Below are 15,799 nucleotides of genomic sequence, written 5' to 3'. Positions count from 1 at the left end.
TTCCCTGGGGAGCCTGGCCCTGGGAATGATGAGCTCTCTGCACCAGGAGGAGAAAAGGAGGCGAGACAGAGAGGAGAAGAGGGGAGTGAAAGGGGCCACATGGAAATGAAAAAGGGGGATTACGGTTCTTCTCACCTTTCCTTGTGGCCCCTGCAGCGACCCTCATATGCTCCACTTAAGTTAGGGACACTGAGGCCAGGGAAGGGGAGTGCAGGGTGAACAGCTGAGAGCAGCACCTTTGGGTTCCTGATTCTCCTTCAGGTCCTGGACCCAGATTTAGTTTTTCTCAGCTTGCATTCAAGGGGCAGATTAGAGAAGATAATATCAAAGCCAACAAGTTCTTACAGGCCTAGCTGCTTACTAAAAGCACAAATGGAGAGGGGCAGGGGAGAAGGGAAGTGTCTGGAGGAGAACGAGGTGGGGAAGCATGCTGTGTAGAGCTGGGAGGTTTATAGCCTCTGAGCCAGCCTGCCTGGGCCTCAGTTACCTCATCTGTGAAATGGAGATACTTCATAGAGATTTGGGAACTTAACAAATGAAAATGTGGAAGGGTTTGACATAGTGTATGGCATAGCAATAAGTTCCCTGAAAATGTTGTTTAAGTTCAACAGCACAGTAATGGGTCAGTAGGGATTCACAAGGCACACTATTCCCCAACTTGTCTTAGCACTTTGTCTTAGCACCAGATTCCATATTTCAGTTTTTAAAACCAGCTGTTCATCATCAGCAAGAGCTATTCTAGCCTGGCTCAGCTGGTCGGTCAAAACTGTGGCCCGGGCTCCTTCCCACAAACCCTTCCCTCACTGGGGCAAAGTGCGGAAGGTGAAGAGGGGCCAGGAGCGATGAGCTGCCCTCACAACGAAGCCAGTCCTTGGCTCTAAGGCACTGGAGGGAGATGGGCAAAGGGTGGGGGCCCGGCAGGGTGGGGGTTGCTGGCTCCCACCCCAGCAGCTGCTGACCCTTCCCCATGTCCTGTGCTCATCCACAGTGAATACAACTGTGATCAATGCTTCAGTCCCACTGGCACCAAACGCCAACGCCTCACTGGTAAGTCCTTTCCTCTTATGCCAGACATTCAAGTGTTTTTGCTTGTGGGGGAAGTGAGAAAAGAGTTGGGAAACTGAGATCAACTCATGGCAACCCAGACTTGTTGAGGTCAACCCCAGTCTCACGTCAGAGCCACCTGCAGAGCTTTGTAAAGGCATATACATCCCATTTTAAAACATGCCTCATCCTATTAAATGCCTGTGCATAAGTAAGACACGCATACACACAAATGAAGGGGAGTTAGAGGTGACGAGTGGTCAATAGGGCTGCACAAATAAAGCTGTAAACAAGGTTCCCCATCTGTATTTCTACTTTCTTCCTTTACTTTCTACCTAGGACCCCCCATTCCCACTCAACAATGCCACTCCCCAGCCCCAGAAAGTTTGTTAGTGCTCTCCCCCGGCTCAGTAAACCTGATCTGTCCTTTGCACTCCTTAGTCCCCAGGGCACCCAGGTCTGGTCTGCCCTTCCCAATTATGATGAACAGTGGCTTCAGGAGCCGGCGTCCCAGCCTAAGGTGTTCCAACAGTGGGAAGTTCAAATCCAGGTGAAGGGTCGCACCTGGTAGGCCTGGAGGGGAGATTTGTGGGCTTTTGGTGTCCCTGAGGCTGCTTCTTAAGTTACCCCTGCACAGTCAGTTGACTATTCTGCCTACACACGTTCCAGTTGGCAGTTTAAACTAAGATTTCTCAAATATTGGATTTTTAGGGAGGAAGAACAGAATCAGTCAGTCCCTATTTCTGAATACCTTTTATGTGCAAGGTGCTGTATGCACTGAGGGCTAAAAACACATCTAAGAAACCGATGTGGCCCCATCCTCAAACTTGTTAAAATGCTTGTGGAGCTGAACCTGAAACATTGTGGAATGGCACAAGCACAGCATGCCATGCGTTAATATAGGCCAAATGTGTACTTCCAACCTTGGAGGCTGGCAAGGAGGCAAGCTGGGGAGGCCAGGGAAAACTTCATAGAGAAAGCAGAATGAGAGCTGGTCTTCAAGGTTGGGGAAAAGTTGGTTCTGTAGAGAGAAGCACATTCCAGGCTCAGGGAACAGCATAGACAGAAGGGCAAAAGAGGAAAAGCACAAAACCTGTGCAGAGACGGTGTACTAAACCAGCTAAGACAAGGTGAGGGTGGGGGATTGAACAGGGAAATCATAAGAGACAAGCTGGGAAAGAGGCACAGGACCAGACCAGGGGCAATAGAGGAATGCTACCCTGCGGGGGGCATTTTAAGTTACTTTGGTGACTGAGGGGTGCAGCTGGCATTCAGTAAATGGGGCCCAGAATGTAGGACAGTCCTGTGTGGGACACTTGCACACCACAAAGAATGGTTTCTGACCTTCTTACCATTATATCAGTTACCTGTTGCTGCATGACAAACCATCAAACTTACTGGATTAACGCAGCAACAGTCTAATTCTCATGATTCTGAAGGCTGGCTGGCTGTTCTGCTGGTCAAACCTGGACTCAGCCATGTAGCTGTATTTAGCTGGCAGGTCTGCTGGGGGCTGGGCTCAGATGGAACAGCTGGGATGGCTGGGTCTGTCTCTTCACATGGTTTTTTCCATCCTGAGCTTTTTCACAGAGCAGTGGTCTCAGACTTCCAAGGGGATGAGAGCAGAAGCGGCAAGGCCTCTTGCTCCGGAACCTGCTCCAAGTTACTTCCTCCCCACTCTCTTGGTCCCTCAAGTCACGGGCCAGCCCAGATTCAAAAGAGTGGAAAAATAGACTTCACCTTTGATGGGAGGCTGGTCAGTGTCGTATTGTAGAGGAGTGTGGACACAGGGAGGCATGATTCACTAGGGACCATTATTATAACAAACTACTACACTCCTCTTAATCCATACACTCCTTATAGCTAGTTGCAAGGGGAAGGAGGAGAGAGAATAAATGTGAGGCACTCCGGGAGGGAGACACCGACAGGACCTGTGGTTGGTTGACTGGGAAAGGAGCCAGTCCTTTCCCAGTCATCCCCTACTCTGTACTTTCCCTCATTGCTAGCAAAGCAGTGCATACTTGAACACGATGAAGAAACATGTGTCAGCTCCTAATCTTCCCAGGAAGATTGCTTGACATTCCTCGAACCAGCCTGTCCCCAGGAACATAACTGTTGCTGAGGGCACAATCATGGACAGGAGGGCTGGGGCCCCTCCAAGGGTGGGAGGGTTTGTGGGCTGCCTGGGGGCTACAGGGGGAAGGACACAGCTGACCCATCAGGAAATCCCTGACCCTTTCTCTCCTGTGCTTGGTCTCCAAGTACAATCCCCTTAACCTCACAGCGCTGGACTGGTCCCTGCTGAGCAAGAAGGAGTGTCTGAGCTATGGTGGGCGCCTGCTTGGGAATTCCTGCCAGTTTGTCCCAGACCTGGCACTCATGTCCTTCATCCTTTTCTTTGGGACATACTCCATGACCCTGACCCTGAAGAAGTTCAAATCCAGCCGCTATTTCCCTACCAAGGTAAGCTCACCTTACAGTTAGGAAGGGACCTACAGTCAGACTATTGTTAAGGAATGCCCCTACTGAGTGTTCCCAAAGGGTTCTGGCCAACTTACAGGATGGACACCACATGAGCACTGGCCTAGTGGGGCTTTTCAAGTTAAGAGCGCAGACTTTGGAGTCAGAACTGTGGCCAAGTCCCCTTGACAACACTTGATACTGTCAGACTTTTGTCTCTAGCCTTTCTGTGTACTAGTGACTCGTTGTGTTTCAAAACTTTTTCATTTCCATGTTGACTAATAAAGTTGAAAACCTTATCTTGTATTTATCAGTATGTGGCCATTTGTCTTTCTTCTTTGAAGTGTCTGTGTAAACCTCTTGCACAGTTTCTATTGGGTTTTCTATCTTTTTCTTTCTGATTTACAGCGGTTCTTTATATATTCTAGATAGAAACCCTTTTGTGATTATATGTGTTCCAAATATCTTCTCCCACTCTATGAGTGGCCTCTTTACTTTTTTTTTCTTATGATATATTGTCTATAAGAACTCTTTACTTTCTTAATGCTATCTTTTGATTAATAAAAATTCTTAGTTTTACTATAAACTAATATATCAGAATTTTCCTCAAGAAAAATATTCCTGTTATCTTCTAAAAGCTTTATTGTTTCTCCTTTCATGTTAATCCTACAGTCCATCAGAACTGATTTTGATGTGTAACGTGAGATAGTGTTTGTTTTTTTATATAAATAGACAATTGTTCCAGTACTTTTTAAAAGACCATTCTTCCCCCACTGTTCTGCATTGCTTCTTTTGTCACATATTAAATATTCCTATATTACAGGATCTGTTTCTGGTTTCTTCATTCTGTTTCTCTAGATTATTTGTATACCAGTATCCCCATCTTTGTTTCTATAGCTTATAATGAGTTTATATCTTTATATCTTATAGACCAAGCTTCCCCTCTTTGTCCTTCTTTTTCAATAATATCTTTTTCCTTTGCATTTCCACATGAATTTTAAAATTCATGATTAAGATCATGAATTAAGATTTTTATTTTTATTTTATTTTTATTTTGACCAAAATAAAAACGTGTTGGAATTTTGATAGGATTATATTGACTCTATATGTCAATTTGGTGAAAACTGACACCTTTCAAATTTTGTGTCTTTGAATTCATGAATATGGTATACTTGATTTATTTTGGTCTTCTTCCTCTCCATGTCTTATAGATTTTGGTATTGAGGTCATGTACATTTTTTGTTACATTTATTCCTAGGTATTTTGGGTTTTTTATGCTATTGTAAATACTAACTGCTATTTTAAATTCATTTTCTAATTGTGATTGGAATGATCTTTTTGTGTGTGTGCGGCTGGCCATTATGGGGATCTGAACCCTTGATCTTGGTGTTATAACACTGTGCTCTAACCAACTGAGCTAACTGGAAAGCCCTAAAATATTTATTAATTAAAAGAGTACTTTCATATGTGAGTAATGGCTATGCAATGGGAAGGGGTGCCTGGAAGAATTTTAGCAGTTCTGTCCTGCCATAAACCTTATGAGCACTCTCCTAAAGCCATCTTAAGTATTACTACTACTGCTACTACTACTACTAATAATAATGATAAAATCTTTGATATGAATAGTTAGAATTTTTCCCAATATTTTGTAAAGACTAAATAAAAGGCTCTTAAGGAAGCTTTGCAAAATATAAACTGAGTAAAAAACAGTGTGCCTACAACACAAATGCACCCTCAAGACAAGTTTCCTCCCCACTTCCAACCAGATCATCTCCCTGTCTCCTCTTATATACAAATTCTAGAGCAGTGACTTCATCTGAGAATGTCTATCCATTGTCTGCAGGATGAAAAATGATTCATGTGGTATGAAATTCTTGTGCCACCAATTTTTCCCCCCTCAATTTAAAAATTGATCTGTTGCATCCTGGAATTTAGTGTTGCAGAGAATAATGAGGCCACACTGTTGTATACCCATCAGACTGATAATCACAGAAAGGCCTTGTAACACCAGGTGTTGGAGGTAAAAAGTGATGTGTGGGAGTGTCAACAGGTATATCCAATTTAGAGAGCAGTTGGCACTCTGATAAAGCTGAAGATGGACGTGATTTCAGATGAGCACTTCCATTCCCATGTATACATCCTGGAGAAGGTCTTATACACATACAAGAATGACCACCAAAACATTAATTCTGAGAGGGAGAACATGAAAATAATCTAAGTATATCTATTAACAGGAGAATGACGAAACAAATGGAAAATAATCGTGCAAATATTAAGCACCAATGAATATACACAGACTCTAGCTACATCTATCCACAACAAAAAATTATCACAAATATAATGTTGAACAAGTAAAGCAAGTTGCAGAAGATTACAAATAATATGCTACCATGTATGCAAATTTAAAAACAGGAAAAGCAATGCCATATTCTGTTGAGGGATATATATTTAGTAAAAGTATAAAGATTTCAATGGTTCTCTGTAGAGAGTAGGGACAGGGATGCCCCTGGGTGACAGAAGAGGCATCAATTGAATAGTTACGTTTTTATTTCTTAATGTGGGAAAGAATTCACAGCCGTTTATTACACCCATCTTTATATTAGGTTGACCCACATGGAACTGCATATATTTGTTTTGACCTACAAAAAAAGGAAAATTCATATGATTTAAGTTAATAACTTCTTGATCTGGATGCTAGGAATATTGTAGAAAAGGAAGTTTAAACCTAGCCTACTACCTGATTCTGCTGTTACCAAAGTTTATATGATCATCCCAGTGTAAAGCTATTGTTGGTTTTCAGCTAGAATCAACTTGTAGATAAAACACACGAGACAGACATGTTTATGGAACAGGGTTTGAGTGTTCTCCACTTTGACAACTTAACAATCAAAGTGGAGGTGTCACAAGATGGAAGGGGGAGGAGAGAAGTGGTAGAAGGATGGGGCAGTGATGCTCACCCGTCACACAGGAGAAGGAGAGAGATTGGCAAAAGTGAACGGAAAGAGAGGTTTAATTATATGACTTGAAAGTACAAAGGAAACTCTCAGAAAGAGCTTAAAAATAAGTATCAAAGATTGGGAACGAGGAAAGGGCAGGAAGAATAGCGGGAGTAAATCTAAATCCTAATCATTACATAATACCTTTAATTAGTAAATCAAAATATAAAAATATAAGCATATGAGGAGAAAACCTCCAGAACAGATAAAATCAAGCAGACATAAATTGGTTTATCAGGAAGTGGGACTGGAGTAAGGAAAGTTGAGGTGGGGGGGCTTTGCTCTTCACTGTAAGTCTTTTTATGCTATGTCAGTTTTTAATCAATTGAATATTTTATTTTTATAATAACCTTAAAGGGGTGTAGGGGGTGCAGGGAATGAATCCAATAGGCTGTCACCTGCCCCTGTCCTTCAAATTGCTTTCTCCGAAAAGATAAAGAAGGTGACTGGGTAGACATCAGGGGATCCTCTGCCCTGAGACTTGTGGAGATTGAGTTGCGGAGGGGTGTTCAGAGGGCACTGATGCAGAAAGGGCAGGGAGGTCAGGTCCAGAACCTGGCCTAGGAAAAGCCTCCTGAAAACAGAAGAGTGCGAGGCTGGGACTCTTGGTGGACAGAGAATCTGAGAGTAGACAGAGGTTCCCAGTGGAATTGGGAGGCCTACCTCAGCCTGGGTGGGGGCGTGACAGTCTGTCACACATTCTTAGGAGCTAGAGTTTCCTTCTGAGTACAACCCTTGTCCTCACCATACCTGCTGGGTGACCAGGTGCAGTCTGTCCCACCAGAACTTGTCTTCAGCAATGCTACCATGGCCATAGGGATCGTAGCTACTCCCACTTTGACTGCCATATGCCAAGCCCTCTTACGCCTCTGGGGTAGGTGCTTTCATCATCTCTGTCTACAGAGGAGGAGACTGAGGCTAGGAGAGGTGTCATGCCTCCCTGAGGTCACACAGCCAGAAAGGGTCAGAGCCAGGATTTGAGCCGGGGTCTGCTGACTTCAGAGCCCATGCTCCTAACCATTCTCCTCCTCAGTCCCTGAGGACTGGGTCTGCCTGGAGCTGGGCGGGTGCTTCGCTCACTTGCTCATCTCTTTTCTGCAGGTCCGGGCACTGGTGGCTGACTTTTCCATTGTTTTCTCCATCCTGCTGTTCTGTGGAATTGATGCCTGTTTTGGCCTGGAAACCCCCAAGCTGCACGTGCCCAGTGTCATCAAGGTTTGCCTCTTGCCCTGCTCTGGGCACTTGCTCTGCCTGCCCACCAGCTGCATGTCCCTTCCCCTCTATGCTGATCAAACTTTCTTCTCCTCTCAGCCAAGAGACCTTGTCGGTTCTCTGTGTGCCCCACCCCTTCCTGTGCATGGCTGGTCCTTTGAGATGGTGGGTGTGGACATATTCACAATGAAATCCTGCTGTGTAGCCATAGAATGGGGAGGTGCTGGAATCCACCCTGCAGCCCTGTGGAAGCCCCTTGATTTCCATTTGAGGGCCTCCAATTCCCCGACCTACGGTAGTCCACAAGCTGAGCCAACAGGGATATGCTGAAAATGATCCCTTAGAACAGTGATTCTCAAAGTGTTGTCCCTAGATCAGTGTCATATCATCATCTGGGAATTTGTTAGAAATGCAGATTCTCAGCCCCACCTCCAACCTATGGAATCAGAAACGCTGGGTGTGGAGCCCAGCAACCTGCATTTTAACATTCCCCCCTGGTGATTCTGGGGCATGCTCTAGTTTGAGAACCACTGGTTGAGAAATTGCCCATTAGTCCCGAGTTGGTGCCACTTGCTTGTAGCCTCCTCCCTCACAAGAGCACCAACCACCTAATCAGGGCAAGGAGTCCAGGTTCCGGAACTTACCCTTCCAGCCTTTGAGATCTTGACCTTCCAGATATTATTTCAAGGTTCTCCTAAGTACCTTAAACACATCTCATACAACTCGTGTTGGCCTTGAAATTAAAGCACTTCTTTCTCTTAAATAAAACAAAAGATAAAACTTCAGCACAGCTTCTGCACAAGTAATCCCTTATTCTCACCATGCAGGTCTGAATTGATGTCCAGTGTTTTACAGTCAATTCTACAATGCCCCCCAACAGGTGACACAGGAGAGGCAGGAGCGTCAGGCCCTGGGCCCATCTTATTCTTTATTCTTGACTGTTGGGTTTATTTCCACTTTTTGTTATTTTGCAGTTAGTGACTGAATAGAATACTCTCTCCTGGCTGCCTGCCCTCTGATCTGCACCTTCCTGTCTCCTAGCCAATCCCAGGGCGGTTGCAGCAAATTATCTCCTTAGTTCTGCAGACACCGTCCATGTTCATGCTCCTTCCCATGTCTGTCTGCCTCCATGGTCTCTTTAAAGTTGCAGGTGTCTAATGTCTTTAAGGGAAAAAATCATGCTTGAAAAGAACCCCAGCTGGGGAAAGGTGAGGAGGTGAAAGAGCAGGGCGGGGCCAGGGCAGGCAAGTGCCTGGGACAAGGGAGAGAAGAAAGGGCCTCTCTGTTTGCTCCCGCTCAGCCCACAAGGCCTGACCGAGGCTGGTTCGTGGCCCCCTTTGGGAAGAACCCATGGTGGGTGTACCCAGCAAGCATCCTGCCTGCCCTGCTGGTGACCATCCTGATCTTCATGGACCAGCAGATCACAGCCGTCATCGTCAACCGGAAGGAGAACAAGCTGAGGGTGAGGCTGGTGCTAAGAGCAGAGGCACAGCCTCTTACCTCCCACAGAGTCAGAGGCACGAAGGAGGGAGATGATGCCTCTTTCAATACTTTGGGTCAGCAAAATATGAGAGCAGAAGACTGGAGTTCCCATGTGGTGTGTCAGGGGTGGGGGTGACCTCCAAATGCAGATAAGGCCAACAGGGTCAGGGTGACTTGATCTGAGGACCAAGATCGAGCCTAGGCTGGGCCACTGGGCACAGCCCTCTTGCTGCTCCCCAACTGACCTTTCAGCTCTGTACCTCTTGACAGTGAACTTGGGGGTCTGAGCAGATTCTGACAGGGGGACTGACCTGGAACTGTAAGGCAGAGGAACTTACTTAGCTTTCCTGGTCCCTGCAGCTCCCCTCCCTGCCTCTGGGTCTGGATCACTCTCGGCTTGGCCTAAGTGTGGCCCAGCTGGGGCCCTGCAGAGCTACTGTGGCCACTGGGTGGGAGTCCTTCTTCCCAGGGACTCAAGCCCTGGGCCCCTCCAAGTCTGAACATCTTTCTCCTCCATTACCTGTGTCCCCTACCTGGCTAACCCTTTCAGACAAGGTGGCAATTGAAAAGACCTCTGGGGGTAGCAAGGTCCACACACCTCTGAAGTCCTCATAGGGAAGATCTCAGGGTGGCAGTCCCCCTCAGAGTACTCTCTGGAAGGCAAGGGGAGCCCTGGAACCAGGTTCACAAAAAGGCTGCTTAGGGGAGGAACAGCCTCCCCAGAAGCTTCTCTCCTCCCACTGCCCCCTGCAGAAGTCTGCTGGCTACCATCTGGACCTGTTCTGGGTGGGCATCCTCATGGCCCTGTGCTCTTTTATGGGGCTGCCCTGGTATGTGGCCGCCACGGTCATCTCCATCGCTCACATCGACAGCCTCAAGATGGAGACGGAGACCAGCGCCCCTGGGGAGCAGCCCCAGTTTCTGGGGGTCAGGTAGGAGGGGACCAGGGCCTGGGGCTCACCTGAGGAGGAGTGGCCGGCATGTGGGAGGGCTCTTCTTACCATCAAGGAGTTTGTTCAATAAGGGCCCCTGCTCTGACAGCCAGAAACCGTAGGGATAGGAGTGATATTCCTGAAGGGAGGGAAGCAGAGAGAGGGAAATGCAGTTCTAAGTGGTACTGTTTTCTTAGTAGACTGCCAAGTAGTACACACACACACATGCACACACTCACACTCACACACATGCATACATGAGCACCAGAGAGTCTCATCTATAAAGGCCACTCCAGGCCCCGCAGGGCCTTTCTCTATCCTGCCCTTTGTCTCTTCCTCAAGGCCCCCCCAAGCTCCTGCCCCAGCTGTATCAAGGCCCTCCTGTGGGTTCAGGTCCTGCCCAATCTCCATTCCTCAGAAAGCCTTCCCAGAACCACCCTTACTCCCTGGACGGTGGCCCTGGCCTGTCACTTCTGTTCCTCCACTTGCCCCTCCTCTCAGCCCCATGTCAGGTCCCCGAGCTGTTTTAGGCAGAGGAGCACATCTTCCACCACTAGGGCCTCCAGGGAGTCCGTACTAGGCCCTGGCATTCTCCCAAGGGGCTGTCCCTAAGAGCTTCTCCCCACTGCCTCGGGATACCTGGGCTGTCCAGCATGCTCCATATGAGGCTGCTCTGCCCAACTGCAGGGCTCAGGACTGGTCAGAACAGTGTCCCCTCCTTGGCCCCTGAGCCCCAATGGCTGGGCCTGAGCAACATGCCCCAGAGCCTGGGCCTCCAACCTGGGTTGTGACTGGGCCTGAGCACTCAGGAAAACCAACCTGGCCTTCAGCCCCTGACATCTGCTCTGCCAGAAGCCAGGCCCCCTTTCCCAAGATTCTCATTAGTCATGTCCCACGGAAGTGAGAGCTCATCATCACAGGGCAGGGTAACAAGCACTTTAGATCACACTTCATCCTCACATAACTTCCCGAGGTAGGTGCCATTATTATCTCTGTTCTACTGAGGTTCAAGACACAGGCCTTGCCTGGATGCCACACAACTAGTAAGTGACAGAGCCAGGATCCAACCCAAGTCCGTCTGGCTCAAGCACCCCAGCTATTAGCCACTACACCAAACAACCTCCCAATGCCCCTACAGAATGCCCTCACCAGGGTCAGGGGCTCTGTGTCTCCCCTTGTGCAGGTCAGCTGGGCCTCAGGCAACAAGGCAAAGCCCAGTGCAAAAGCCCCTTGAGGCCATGGCCTTGGGCACAAGTTTCAGGTGCCCGAAGTAGGGCTGGGAATGATCACTGAGCATCTCCGGTACACCTCTGACCATATGCTCTTCTCTGTCAGGGAACAGAGAGTAACTGGCATCATTGTCTTCATCCTGACCGGAATCTCTGTCTTCCTGGCTCCCATCCTGAAGGTGAGCCTCTGCACCCTCACACACAGGGCCCTGTCACCTGAGAAGGCAGAGAGCTGATGCTTCAGAGGCGGGAGGCGTCCACACATGCCCAAGGATCACTGGCCTCTAGGACCTAAAAGGCAGGATCTTATTAGGCCAAAGTGATGTTTCAAGGATGTCATCATTGCTTTCTGTAATATTGAATCATCTCTTATCATCACCAAAACTCCCTGCTCTCCCCGACCCCTGCCAGGTTCCACTTTCACCTCTCTGGAGGACACTCTTCCCTCAGAAAGTTCTGCCAAGTTCTATCCCTGCTCAGATCAGGAACTTTCTGAGCTGAGTGTGTCCATGCTGCTGTGGTTTGGATCTCCCTCAAGGCCTCCTTGCCCATTTTCCAAAGTTTAAAACTTGCAGGGTGTCGGGGGGAGGCTTCTGGAGCCATCCTCCATGCCTTTCTGTGCTCCTCTGTCAGTCACCTCTTAGCATGTAAGTGACTTTTTCCCACACAGTTTGAAGATTCTCTTGCTCATGTCCCACCAAACGAGCTGGAAGAGACTAAATCAAATAGGGGTACATTTGAGGCAGGTGTCCCCCACAATAGTCACTTTCTGGTCAGGAATGGTGTGTTCCCACTGCTGTCCACTCCAGCTGGTCACCTATCAATCACCCTTTCCCTTGATTAACACCCATGGAAGACTTTCCTTTCTTGAACTAAGCTCACCTGCAATTGCCCTAAGCTTTTACAGATATATTCCCCCTTTGTATATCTCAAAACAGTTTATTCAGGGGTGACCTTATAAAAAACAAAGATTAAAGAACCGTGATGCTAATTGATTTCTTTACAATGGAAAATATCTCTAGCTTGAGAATCAGTACACACAGTAGACAGGCATTTTGTTTATTTAAAAGTGTAAATGACCAGGAATATTTACTTTTGTGAAGAGGGTTCCAAAGAACCATTGTGTCAATCCTGATAACTGTTAAACAGACAAGTATTTGCACAAAAAAGCTTGAATATAAGCATTCTTTAGGGACCCCAAATTCTATAAACACTTGCAGATAGTAGCGTCCATGTCCCTGTGATAGAGAAGCAAGCCCCGGCTGTTCCAGGCTTACTGTCCCAACTGCTGAGCGTGCTCAGCGATTCAGTCATGTCACAGCCGCTCTCAGTTACATTTGAATAGAACACAAAGCAGCTAGAAAATTCCACTATGGCTTCCCTCCTTTTGTTCCATTTACAATGTGATCAGTTATTTTATGAACACATTTATTATGTTATGCATATATATTTTGCACTCATTTTCGACATCTGATTTTAGTAAATTTTTGTTTTTGCACTAATATTATCTATATTCTTAATATGTGACATGCTCACTCTAGTATAATTTAAATAATTTAAATGAAAATAATTCTGAGCATAAGATTTGATATTGCCAAAGCCTTTGGTGGTGATGTATATAGTCACATTGCTGATTCTTGGGTGATATGTCATAGTTGTACATTTTTAGCAATAATGGAAACTCCCTTCTGCTGCAGTTCTTGGCTCAAATGTTGTAACTCTTCCAAGCTTTGAACTATATTCCAGTATTAATTTACACATCTTATAAAGATAAGTGGGCTCTGTAAATAGGGTAAAATGCCAGATATGGAGAAATGTTAATTATTGATCTGGCCATCATGAAAGAGTCCACATAGCTCCCTCCAAATGCTCTGATATTGTCTTTGCATGAGGTCACAAAGAGAATAGAAAAGTATGCCCACCCATGTTCTTTTACAATAACAATGAAAAAGAAAACAATTTATTTAACCAACCATTATTGTATTTGATGCATTTTGTAGCAGGGCAGACCTATTGAGATTTTTATTAATCTTAAGATTTAGGATTTCTGATTTGATCGTATCATGTATATACCTTTTTAAAAAGATAGGCTTTCAAAATTGTTAAAGTGATTAAAACATTGTCACTAGCTGACACCAGCACTAAATACTGTATTGATCTTGTATTAAAGAAAAGATATTTGGTGTATCCAGCTCAAGAAAAATATAACTTTTCTGGATATGATCAAGATCTGCAGCCCTAGACTTAATCTCATCATTTACTTCCAATCAAGAGAATTATTCCATAAAGTTTAACTTTTTGCAACTATAGGTTTGTCAATGTCTATCAAATTAAGCATAGCCTAATATTAGGCCCATAGAGACCTTACACTGGAGAATTTCCTACCCAAGACCATACTTTTTAGTTGAAATCTTTAATTCTTGTTTATGTAGCCAACAGGGGAGAGGTCCTCCGATGCTACATCTGTTTTTGTACCAATTCTCTCCAATAGAGTGCTGTTCCAGTGTGTCTTAACTTTTAATGTGTATAAAAACCAACTGGGGATCCTGTTAAATGCAGATACAAACTCAGTAGGTCTGAATGAGGCCCATAACTCTGCATTTTTAACAAGCTCACAGATGATGTCAGTGATGCTGGTCCAAGGACCATACTTTGAGTAGCAAGAAACTAAATCCTCTCTCTCTTCAAGGACCATACTTTGAGTAGCAAGGAAATAAATCCCTCTCTTTCTCAAGTGTCAATGAATGGTTGTATTGATATTAGACACAGTAATGTTTATTCTTAGAGAAAGAGTGATAGTCTTCAATCCTTCTGTCACCAATTGCTCCCCCACTTTGAAGGTGGTAGGACAGTGTTGTTCATTGAAATTTTTACCTTGTTTCATAATTAAGCAAAATTCTCATAAGCCATGTACTAATGGAATGATGTAATGGCCCTGTATTTCCCTATTTTTTTTTTTTTTTTACTTTTAGTTCAAATATCTTGGATTGAAGTTTATAGCATATAGGCCTAAATCGTGTTTTGTGCTGAAAAATGAATACAGCCTAACTCATTGTAAAAGAGAGGTTATTTATTTGATTGGATTTATTGACATCCTTAAATGTTGTCTACAAGTTGGGCAGCCTGTGTTGGCATTGTATTTTGTGCTCTCCAAAGTGTTCCAACACAGCCACCCTGAGAGCTAGGTAGAGAAGCCTTTGTGCACAGCGGCGGGCCACAGGTGCAAATAAAGCAGATGAAAGGAGCAGAAACACGACTTAGATAAACAATGGAGAAAATGCCTCCAAAGGCTTTTAAAGATTTGGATTATGATTGTAGAACAGTGTAATTATATGATCCCATTTTAGAAAAACCAAAGAAACTACCTGTATGCATGCTTGGAAGGAAGGTACATACCATACTATCAGTGGTTAGTGGTGGTTAGTTTATATACTTCTGTTTTACTTCTTTTTTACCTGATTGTGTATGATGCGTGACTTTTGTTAATGTCCTTGGTACTCCCTGCTGATGTAAATCAGCTCACTAAAGGTCCCCACCCCCCTGCGAACTGAGCAGCTGAGGTTGGAGATGGAAAGACGCTGGCAGGAATGAGCAGAGTGCCATCTGTGGAGCTTTCCTACTTTCCAGGAGTGTCTTCAGCCAGACCACGTGGCTTCTGCAGGGCCTGAAGAGGGGTTGGACCAAGAGAGCAGCTGAGTGCTGGGCTAGCTATGCCAGCCAAGAAGGGAGAAGTAGAGCCCCAGATTCCCTCGTCTCACACCTCCACCCACACTCTGGCTGCAGATCTGCCCTCAGACCCTCAGTTCCTCCAAATGTCCAGCTCCCCAGATGCCTCTGTGGATGACACTATCATCCTGAACAGGTGGCCAAGGACCCACTCGGGCAGAGGCCTGATTCACAGCTGTGCTCTCATTTCAGTACATCCCCATGCCGGTGCTGTACGGAGTCTTCCTCTATATGGGCGTGGCCTCCCTGAATGGAATTCAGGTAATGCTCTCCTCTCCTCAAGTCATGGAGTCAGCATTTCATGTCTGGTTCCATGTCACCAAGACCCCAAGTGCTTGCCTTCCTACTTCGATGAGAGAATAATACTAATAGTGATACTACCATTTACTATGTGCCAGGCAAAATATACCAGGTACTTTATAGGGGTCATATAATTTTTTTATTTTTTATTTATTTATTTTTAATTTTATTTTGTCGATATACTTGTGGTTGATTATTGTTGCCCCTTACCGAAACCAAAACCTCCCTCCCTCCTCCCTCTCCTCCCTCCCACCAACAATGTCCTTTCTGTTTGCTTGTCGTATCAACTTCAAGTAATTGTAGTTGTTATATCTTCTTCCCCCGCTCCCCCGGTTTTTTTTGTGTGTGTGTGTGTGTGTGTGTGTGTGAATTTATTTATTAATTTTTAGCTCCCACCAATAAGTGAGAACATGTGGTA

At 45.6% G+C, this 15,799-nt stretch overlaps 1 protein-coding gene across 1 annotated transcript in view; it reads left to right on the top strand.

Annotated features, from left to right (window-relative positions):
• SLC4A5 (solute carrier family 4 (sodium bicarbonate cotransporter), member 5) overlaps positions 1-15,799 on the top strand; it is a 101,456-nt gene that overhangs the window by 73,918 nt on the left and 11,739 nt on the right. Inside the window, exons 16-22 of the mRNA XM_008590000.1 lie at positions 989-1,047; positions 3,307-3,507; positions 7,602-7,715; positions 9,013-9,174; positions 9,948-10,126; positions 11,462-11,534; positions 15,274-15,342. Of these exons, the coding sequence (XP_008588222.1) occupies positions 989-1,047; positions 3,307-3,507; positions 7,602-7,715; positions 9,013-9,174; positions 9,948-10,126; positions 11,462-11,534; positions 15,274-15,342 (857 nt within the window). The remainder of the gene's footprint in view (positions 1-988; positions 1,048-3,306; positions 3,508-7,601; positions 7,716-9,012; positions 9,175-9,947; positions 10,127-11,461; positions 11,535-15,273; positions 15,343-15,799) is intronic.

Source organism: Galeopterus variegatus, unplaced genomic scaffold (genome assembly GCF_000696425.1).
Source record: "Galeopterus variegatus unplaced genomic scaffold, G_variegatus-3.0.2 Scaffold5799, whole genome shotgun sequence".
Classification (NCBI taxonomy): Eukaryota; Metazoa; Chordata; class Mammalia; order Dermoptera; family Cynocephalidae; genus Galeopterus; species Galeopterus variegatus.
Note: the sequence above shows the minus strand (reverse complement) of the source record. Positions and strands in the feature narration are given on the sequence as shown.